This window comes from Engraulis encrasicolus, chromosome 16 (genome assembly GCF_034702125.1).
Source record: "Engraulis encrasicolus isolate BLACKSEA-1 chromosome 16, IST_EnEncr_1.0, whole genome shotgun sequence".
In the NCBI taxonomy this organism is placed as follows: domain Eukaryota; kingdom Metazoa; phylum Chordata; class Actinopteri; order Clupeiformes; family Engraulidae; genus Engraulis; species Engraulis encrasicolus.
The window spans coordinates 7,710,333-7,720,332 of record NC_085872.1 but is presented as its reverse complement, the minus strand read 5'-3'; the positions used below and the strand labels follow the sequence as shown (position 1 = coordinate 7,720,332).

Here is a 10,000-nt window from a genome sequence, read left to right as displayed (position 1 = left end):
TTCTTGCCTGACAAATGGAGCGCAAATGGCGTTTGGCTTTTTTTGGCTAAAGGGTAGAAGGGTAGAAAATAGCCATCTTACCCTCGGCATAATCACGGGTAAGCAGCCATGATGGTGGGTAAGCCTCCTAATAGCAGAGGGGGGGGGTTTCTTTCTGACAGAGTGAGCCCAAATGTGGCATGGCTCCGCAGCTGGGAGGGTGGCCAGGTGTAGGGTTTAGGCAGTGCTATCCAGCCACTAAACCACCAGGAACAGCCCTACAGTGAGCCCTGCAGTTTCATGCAGGAAGGAATATTCCGATTTTAAACAGAATCATGGCAGTATTTGGTTTGTGCATGAGTCGTGTAAACTCTTTGTTCATTCCAAATGTGACTGTGTTCCACCAGAAATATTACAATTGCAGAATGATGTTCCACACATATTAGACTATTACAGAACTTGTTTTAAACTTAAAAATGACAACATTTTGTTGTGATTTGCTTGTGATTATTTGTTTGTACATTAGTGTTTATGATGATTTTTGATGCCAGAGGTTCATTGATAACCAATGAGGAGGTTTAGGACTTAAACGTACACTGTGTGAGATTTTTAGTTGTTTATTTCCAGAATTCATCCTACCCATTCACTAATGTTACAATTTTCATGAAAACTTACCAAAACCAAATAGCCATTTTTAGCTGCAAAAATGGTGTGGGCAATACTAGAAAATATGAGTTTATTACTTAGTAAACTTTCATGAAAAGAACAAATTTGGCAATAGGCAACCCAATTTGAGCAGCATAGTTGCAGTAGACTACCCTTTTTGGCCATTTCCTGCACAGTGTACCTTTAATATGCCCACATCATTACAGTGTGTTTTTCCAATATGTGGCATTCCTTTTCAGTCCACTGTCCACATTACAAACACATAGCCTTTTATAGAGTGGTTCATTTGGGAAATGTCCAAGATGTGTTCTGGTGTATAGGTATAGACTTACATGTATATTCTGTGGTTGCAGAACTTGGGAAACAAACAAACAGTATATAGGTGGGCGGCTCAAAACAGAAGAAAATGAAATGGCATTTCTGTAAGGAAGCACTGATGATCAGCTCATGATTTGAGTTTTCCTGTGTAGATGTTGATGGTTTCTCATGATTTGTAATACTTCCAGCATGTGAGCATTTCCAAGTTAATTGTGCTTCTGGTATCTTCTTCGGTATTCTTCAGTATGTCTTTCTGGACAGGCTCCCAGCATTTCCAGCAGCTGTGAGAGCCTTGGGTTACTGGTGATACTGTTCCAGCAATGCTGTTGACTCCCAAAATATCTGTTGTCTTGTACGAATCCATTGTGTTTGTTCCTTTCATAATTGGCTTCATAAGAATAAATGACATTATTTTCTAGCTGCTTACACAGTCATACTCTGGCACGGCGTTATGGGTGGGCCAGGGTGGACCTGGGCCCACCCATTTTGGTCCGGGGACCGCCCATTTTTTTGTCCAGAACCTAAAATCTTTCACTGGAGGAAAACACTAGGCCTACATTCAATGTATTATATTCTACTAGTGTACGAAAAAAACTGGGAAACTGAAGAGGAAATAAAATTGTTTTTGTTTTGTTTTGCTCTTGATGCTCCTGACATGAACCACCAATCCGTCCCCGCAGCCTATGGCTAGTTGGCTACTTTCTGCTGCTACGAGGCGCGCTCACCCCGAAACAATTGATACAATGTCATGTCAGATTCTATAGCATAATGCTAGAGCCAGCCAAACATGCACTGAACATGCCAGTCGAGTTGTCCCACGGACATAGAATATGCCTGGCGTCACTGATGACAGAAAATAAAATCACTGAAGTCAATGTCTTTAAAAGCAGTTGCAAACTTAAAACATCAAGGAGTATGCGCATCTGGAGTGGACCAGCGAGAAATCATGGAATGGATAGCTGTCGAGACTGGTAGGAAAGCTGATTCCTCGTGCCCGCCGAGGCAAATTGTTGTAAAGGAACAATTTACTTTGATTACAAACTAGGACTGGCCTATGTAGGCTATTGTGAGTATCTAGAACTACTGGCTTACATAGCATGGGAGGGCTATCCTCGTCTGCCAGCAATACTTTTGACCCTCGTCGTGATCACATAGGTGCACGTTTGATATGCTAAGTTGTTGATCTGACTGGTTAGCTTTAAACAGCATGTTATTGCCATTGTGAAGCTGATATTTTAATATGTACTGTGGCCATGGATAGGCTATCCCACCACACAAATAGGTTTTCTTCTCTAGAGGACTAAAGCAACGCCATATGTCCATGGCTTAATTGTCGAAACAGAGTTCGGATTTTTCAAGGCTGGCTTGCTAGCAGCCTACATGGACTGTGGCTAAACTATGTCTGGTTATGGAATACTGTGCTGCAACAGTTGGGTGCGTGCATAGGCTATGTGTTTGAGTGGTTCAACGTGTGATTGTGTGCTCTGATTGTTGCGGTTGAAATGACATCCTCTGCATAGCCTACATGAGCCCGGTGCTTGGGATATCGCAGGGACGCAGGCAGCACCTGACCCAGCATAGCCTTGTTCGCAACATGCGCCCCGCCCGCCTCTCTTCACGGGAGCCACTCCGCGCTCCGCAACCTCCCTCTTTACAAATTAAGCACCGCTCCAAACGTTCTCCTCTCTTCTCTTAGCAGACGTGGGCTATACTCCCCATGCATTATTTTGTATTTGTGATATCAATCCATTTATATTTAGCTTCTTCCGCGTTGTTTTTGGAAGTGTCAAGCGGTAATGTGAATTTTAAGAATTATAGGCGCAAGCACTGGAGAAGTCCCGTGTGTCTCACCTGCATTTTCGAGCTCCTAAAACAACTCCCAAACAACTCCAGTGACATAATTAACACAGCGAGGATCATTGATCATTGTCATCTTCATGCATGTTAGCAAAAGAAATGTGGGGTTTGAGGGCAATAAAAAACATTTGGTGATAGTGGGAGTGACAATGCGACGAGACTGTGAGGGAGGAAATTAATGAATGGGCTACCCTAACCCCGCGGCCGTAAGAATCCGAGAATCTTCATAATGAGGAAACACGTTTTGTAATGGGGACGTGATGTTATAGGTGAAGTGCCACCCAAAAATGTTCTGGCCCACCCAAAGCTGATTTTCTGGCGCCGTGCCTGCTCATACTTAGTGTGTTTTCTCACTATTTTTTCCAGATAGCCTACTTATCCGTAATGCAATGGATTCAGATAGTGTTGTGTCCAAGAGATTGAAAACAAGCGCAAGTGCTCATCAAATGATAAGCCTCAGAGTAATTTGATGCTATTCTAGGGACATAACAAGACCATGCGACTCCTCTCTGAGGAAAAAAGCACCACTTACTCAGAATGACCTATACAGTAGGTTTATCACAGAGCTTGTGTCACCCCTCAGAGATTAAGTGCTTTTTATATCTGCAACCGTGTTGTGTCTTTTTCAGGGGTAATGACAACAATGTGTTTTTCTCAGACTTTTCCTGTTTCTATTACACATGTCTTCATGTTATTTTCTTGTGTACTTGTGCTGTGCATTGTTGTGTTTATGATAGATTTGCTGTGGAATATTGGGGAGTGTTGTGTGGTTATTGTAATTTTGGCAATATGCTGTTCTGTGTGTATTGTGCTTTTGGCAGTGTTTGTGTATTTATTGTAGTTTTGGCAAGATGTTTTTTCTGTGTTTATTGAGGTATTAGTCAGTATTAGACAGTGCTGTTGTCTGTGGGGTGTATTACGTGTTTTATTTATTTATTATGTGAGTGAGCTGTTGAGTGAGTTCTGCATGAGGATGCTGGTTACCTCTCTGCATGGCAATGACGGTGGTGTAAGTCAGGTATATTATTTGTTTTATTTTGAGAGACTTCTGTGAGTGAGGTTTGTATGATGATGCTGCATACCTCTCTGCATGGCGATAACGGTGATGTTGTGCCAGTGCTCACGCTCTCGGTCCAGCTCGGCTGCCGTGGTGATGAGGCCCGTATCTGGGGTGATGTGGAACAGCGCCTCCGGGTCCGACTGGGGATCAATAGAGAACCTGTGGATGGAAGAGACAGACTTTATAGTAACGATTCAAAGACAAGTGAGAGATGATTAATAAATGGTCTGATTTTGGTAACTTGGGGCAGGCATGGATCAATGGTTAGAGTGCTGGCCTATACATCAGAGTGTTGCGAGTTCAAATCCCATTCTTACCAGCACCTTCATCAATGGCTTAAGTGCCCTTGAGCAAGGCACCTAACCCCACATTGCTCCAGGGCCTGTAACCAACACCCTGCACCTAAAATAACTGAAAGTCGCTTTGGATAAAAAAGCGCCAACTGAGTGTAATGTAATGTAATGTAATGTAGCTCTGTTTCATCAATGAAATAAAACTGAATTGAATGACGAGAGGGACAAAGACAGAGATAGAGACAAAGGCATTGAGAAGTGGAGGGTGGCAAAACCAGTTCAACATTGAGTTTCCACAAGAAAGAGAATGACAAAAGCAGAGGTTTGGAGACAGATAAGACATTAAGTGATGGGAAGACGATTGGGTATAGAGAAGAAGAAGATCTCAAAGGGTGTTATGAGAGGAGCTCACCGTGGAGTGGCCACAAAGATATAAACACACCATTTTCTCCTGTCAGTAAGAGGGTCCTTCTCCAGTGCTTTACACCAATTCTAGCTGACAGACAGCACTAAAAAGAAAAACACTTCATTCAACCCATTCATTATTTATTTATCTTTTGACAGGCGTGTCAAGATGCCATCTCCCACTGCAAACCCATCTGTCTTGTGAGTTTCTCAGTAAAGGAGGAGGGGGGATGGAGAGAGTGAGAGAGAGAAAAAAGGGAGAGACATTGATAAGAGCAAGAGAAGTGGAGTGAAGGTAAGCACTTCCTGATGTTCCCGCTGAGAGAGAGAGAGAGAGAGAGAGAGAGAGAGAGAGAGAGAGAGAGAGAGAGAGAGAGAGAGAGAGAGAGAGAGAGAGAGAGAGAGAGAGAGAGAGAAAAGAGAGAGAAAAAGGAGAGAGTCAGGAATGGAAAAGAGATTGACAGAGAGCGAGAGAGAGAGATAAGAATGGAGAAAGAAAGAGAGAGAGAAAGAGAGGGATAGACAGAAAGAGAGGGAGAGAAAGCAGCAGACAGTGAGAGAATGGGGTGAAGGTGAAGGTCCAACATTACCTGATGTTGGTGTTGAGAATGAGAGTGCACAGAGACGAAGAGAAAGAGTCAGCTGAAGAGGAGCAAGATAAGTGTGAGTGGAGGTGAAGGTGTACTGTTACCTGATGTTGAAAGATGTTGAGAGAGAGAGAGAGAGAGAGAGAGAGAGAGAGAGAGAGAGAGAGAGAGAGAGAGAGAGAGAGGGAGAGACAGAGAGAGAGAGAGAGAGAGAGAGAGACAGAGAGACAGAGAGGGAGAGGGAAAGAGAGAGAGAGAGAGATAGATGGTGGAATCAGAGAGAGAGAGAGAGACAGAGACAGAGACAGAGAGAGAGAGAGAGAGAGAGAGAGAGAGAGAGAGAGAGAGAGAGAGAGAGAGAGAAGAGAGAGAGAAAGGAGAGAGACAGGCATAGAAAAGAGATTGACTGCAACACTGAAGTAATAGAAAACGAAGCCCATTTTCTTTTAGAATGCCAAAAATATAAGGAAATAAGAATGTCTTACTTCCCAAAATTTGAACAAGGCTGTCCTGGGTTTTTAAAAAATGAAAACAAACTAAAATTCCTCCTGGGTGAGATTCATGTATGTACCAAGCTATCGGGACAATACATTCAACTTAAGCCTGTCATTTTGAAAGTGTTAGAAAATAGGCTAGAGTCTGAGGTGCTTAAATTGGATGCATTGGCTTACAACAAGTAGTTCAGGAATTAATTTGTGTTTGCAAAGAAATCCTACAATATTTTAGAATGATTAAAACATTACAATAACTTTGTGTCTAGATTTTCTGTGTGCTAGATTGAGTGCTCAAACCATTGAGTAATGACCCCATGTGACAGTCATGAGATGAAGATTGAAATCCAATGTTAGTCATTCCCCATTGTCACCTACTCCAGGCCTCCTAAAAGGATTAAGTCAAATAGTTTTGCCTCTGGGTGACATCACCGCTTCCTGTGATCTAGGAAGAATGATACTTCAAGGATACTTCAAGGTTTTGCAAAGAAATCATACAATATTTTAGAATGATTAAAACATTACAATAACTTTATGTCTTGATTTTCTGTGTACTACATTGAGTGCTCAAACCATTGAGTAATGGCCCCATGTGACAGTCATGAGATAAAGATGGAATGAATGTTGAGTAATCACCCATTCTTTTTAGGAGTCTACAGGAGATGTCATCAAAACCTTGTTGTAAGACAAGCTGAAAGCCAGTCTTTTGATGTTTGATTAACTGATTGCATATTTTCCTTAGAAAAAAGCTGACATGAGTCTGAAGTTCAAAGAGCATACAGGAAGAACAGCAATGTGCAAACTAACTCCTTGAAGTATCATTATTCCTAGGGCACAGGATACGGTGATCACATAGAGGCGAAACTATTTCACTTAATCCTTTTAGGAGGCCTGGAGTAGGTGACAATGGGGAATGACTAACATTGGATTTCAATCTTCATCTCATGACTGTCACATGGGGGTCATTACTCAATGGTTTGAGCACTCAATCTAGCACACAGAAAATCTAGAAACAAAGTTATTGTAATGTTTTAAACATTCGAAAATATTGTAGGATTTCTTTGCAAACACAAATTAATTCCTGAACTACTTATTGTAAGCCAATGCATCCTATTTCAGCACCTCATAATCTAGCCTATTTTCTTAGAAAAGGGAAACCGTCATCCAAAGTGAACTAATAAGCTCCCTGGAAATATCTTCAGTTGTTTTTTCTTTCTCCCTTGTTCTATATGGTTGTTTGTTCTTTATTATTATTATTTTTTCCCCTTATTATTATTATTGTATGTCAGCTTTGGCAACACCTGTGATTTGAGTAATGCCAATAAAGCTACCTTTGAATTTGAATTTGAGAGAGAGAGAGAGAGAGAGAGAGAGACAGAGAGAGAGAGAGAGCGAGAGAGAGAGAGAGAGAGAGAGAGAGAGAGAGAGAGAGAGAGAGAGAGAGAGAGAGAGAGAGAGAGGCAGAAGCAGAAGCAGAAGCAGAAGCAGAAGCAGAAAGAAACAGCGAGAGAAAATAACTGGTATGGCAAGAGTGAAGGTGAAGGTAATGGTACAGCATTACCTGATATTGAGAAATATTGAGAGAGAGAGAGAGAGAGAGAGAGAAAGAGAGAGAGAGACAGAGAGAGACAGAGAGAGAGAGAGAGAGAGAGAGAGAGAGAGAGAGAGAGAGAGAGACATACAGACAGAGAGATTGGGAGAAACACAGACAGAGATAGAGAGAGAAAAGGGGAGAGGAAAAAACAACATATGTGAGATCTGTGAGCGAGTGCGGCAGAGAGGGCGTGGCGTCCTCACCTGATGTTGGTGTTGAGGCCGGTGTCGGGGTCCACGGCGCTGATGCGGCCCACGGTGCAGGCGGGCGGGCAGTTCTCCGTCACCTCGAGGCGGTAGCGCGTGCGCGAGAAGCGCGGCGGCTCGTCGGCGTCCAGCACGGCCACGCGGATGGAGGCGCGGTCCTTGAAGGGGCCGCGGCGGAGGAAGCGCGGGTCCACCATGGGGTTCATCACCTCCACCGAGAAGGAGTAGGAGCTGCGGCTCTCATAGTCCACCGGCTGCAGCAGAGAGATAGCGAGCAGAGTAGAAAGTAGAATTTCATTTATTAATCCAGAGGGGAAATTAGGGTGTCCAGTAGCATACATACCATAAAAAACAGAATATACACATTACACATGTTTCACATATATTAACCATTTGCTGTATAGCTAACTCGTACATACATTGAGCCAAAGTCAAAGATCTCGCTTTCTCTCTAGGGATACAGTGGCAGGGCATAAGGGAGTGAGGGAGTGTTTTTGTCTGTTTGTTTGTTTTGTTTGTATGTATGTTTGTTTGTGTGTGTGTGTTTGTTAGTGCGTGTGTGTGAGGACTGTGTGTGTGTGTGTGTGTGTGTGTGTGTGTGTGTGTGTGTGTGTGTGTGTGTGTGTGTGTGTGTGTGTGTGTGTGTGTGTGTGTGTGTGTGTGTGTGTGTGTGTGTGCGTGCGTGCGTGCATGTGTGTGTGTGTGTGTGTGTGTGTGTTACGTTTCAACAATATAAACATCTCACTCTCACACACACACACACACACACACACACACACACACACACACACACACACACACACACAGAAGACAACAAAAAGGGTCAACAACCCATCCAGCACATTATTTAGCAGAGATTATAAAACACGACCGGCAGCCTTTGAAGATAGCATTAAAGTTGCATGACTATTTTGATACATATTTGATGCCGTTAGCCTGGCCAAAGAAATGAATGGGCTGCATTACATGGTAATTTCATTACGGTGAGGTGAGGCTGTCGGTGTAATACATAAGCCCGGATCATTAGGCCTATCCAACATAGTCAGGGCTGCGCTGGGCGGGTGGATGCCGGAGGATGCCAGATCCCCCAGCTTGCCCGAGGGTGACCCGAGCCTGCCAGGCTCTTGGCATAACCGGTCCACAAAACTTGGGCCCCAGACCTGCTGCAGCTTCTGGGTGCTTAGACACTTAGTCAATGGGCAGCAGCGGGTGTTGTTGGGGGATGTGTGTACGTGTGTGGGAGAGTGGTGTGCGTGTGTGTGTGTGTGTGTGTGTGTGTGTGTGTGTGTGTGTGTGTGTGTGTGTGTGTGTGTGTGTGTGTGTGTGTGTGTGTGTGTGTGTGTGTGTGTGTGTGTGTGTGCGTGTGTGTGTGTGTGTGTATGTGTGCGTGTGTGTGTGTGGGAGAGTGGGGTGTGGGGGAGGAAGAAGGTGTTGTTGGGAGGGAGGTTACATATCCGAGGTGTTGGAGCCAGCCAAGATCCAGTCAACCAGCCAAACTGAGCCAAGATCCAGCCAGCCCTCCCTCCTTACGAAAAAAAAACAGCGACCATGTCTGTGCATGTGTCCAGGGAAGGCAACATGGTGGCGGGGCAAAGGAGTCAGCTGCCCAGGCGCAAGGGAAGACGGCCAAAGAATTCAGACACCAGGAGGAGTACCATCACATGCTGTGTGTGATTAGAATTTTGCCAAGATTTTGAGTTCTCAATATGATGTAATAATAAGGATTTTAAACAGAGAGCTCTATGGGATCTTTAGAATGTTCAAGTAAAATTCTAGAAGAACTAGGGGGACAATCCTTACTCCTCAAAGGGTTAAATTGTACATATTTAATGGGGGGTCCTTTTAGATGACTTTGCCCTGGGCCTGGCCAGAGCTGTCAGCAGCCTTGCCTGTGGCTGTGCCTGTGCCTGTGTCTTGTCACTGCTGCAGTTTTTCCATTTCAGCTGGCGCTCATCACCAATGACTGATATGTTTACTCACCGCGCATATTTCACACCTTTTCTTCCCCTCAACCTGCTCTATTTTCGTTGGGTGACCAAAAAAAGTAAAATAAAAAAAACATCGATATTCATTTCGTTTTTTTTTTTTCTTCCTCCTGTCCTTCTTTCTCTTTCTTCAAATTTGTCTGCTTTGCACAAACTCCCCTGTTTGCTCCCCTGTTATCTTCAGAGGGCCCCTGTGTGATTTGATTAAGCACCGCTACCAGATGCACCGGCATCGGCAACTTCTTTTTTTTCTTTTTCAGTCCTTCCTAAAAATGTCTTGCGCGGCTGGCTGGCTCTTGCTCAATTGTCCCCGTCTCCTCTCCAAGCACAATTAAGTCGTTTGGGGACGTAATTGGGCGCAATGAGTGTTTGTCGGAACGCGCCCAGCCCTTGATTGGACGCTGGCTGGCTGACGCGAGGGAGATGCAGCTCGTTGCGGCTGGCGCGGTGGCACAGTAGCCATGTGCGTGAGAGAGATGGCCCCGGTGCTTTGGGGAACGGGGTGGTGGCATATGGGTATGCGTAAGTGTATGTGAGAGTTTGTGTGTGTGTGTGTGTG

The 10,000-nt window shown here is 44.2% G+C and overlaps 1 protein-coding gene across 1 annotated transcript in view; it reads right to left on the bottom strand.

Annotated features, from left to right (window-relative positions):
* Positions 1–10,000, bottom strand: part of LOC134465962 (uncharacterized) — a 116,191-nt gene that overhangs the window by 19,516 nt on the left and 86,675 nt on the right. The window contains exons 8-9 of the mRNA XM_063219861.1: positions 7,454–7,710; positions 3,903–4,039 (exon numbers count right to left, since the gene is read on the bottom strand). Coding sequence (XP_063075931.1) covers positions 3,903–4,039; positions 7,454–7,710 — 394 coding nt within the window. The remainder of the gene's footprint in view (positions 1–3,902; positions 4,040–7,453; positions 7,711–10,000) is intronic.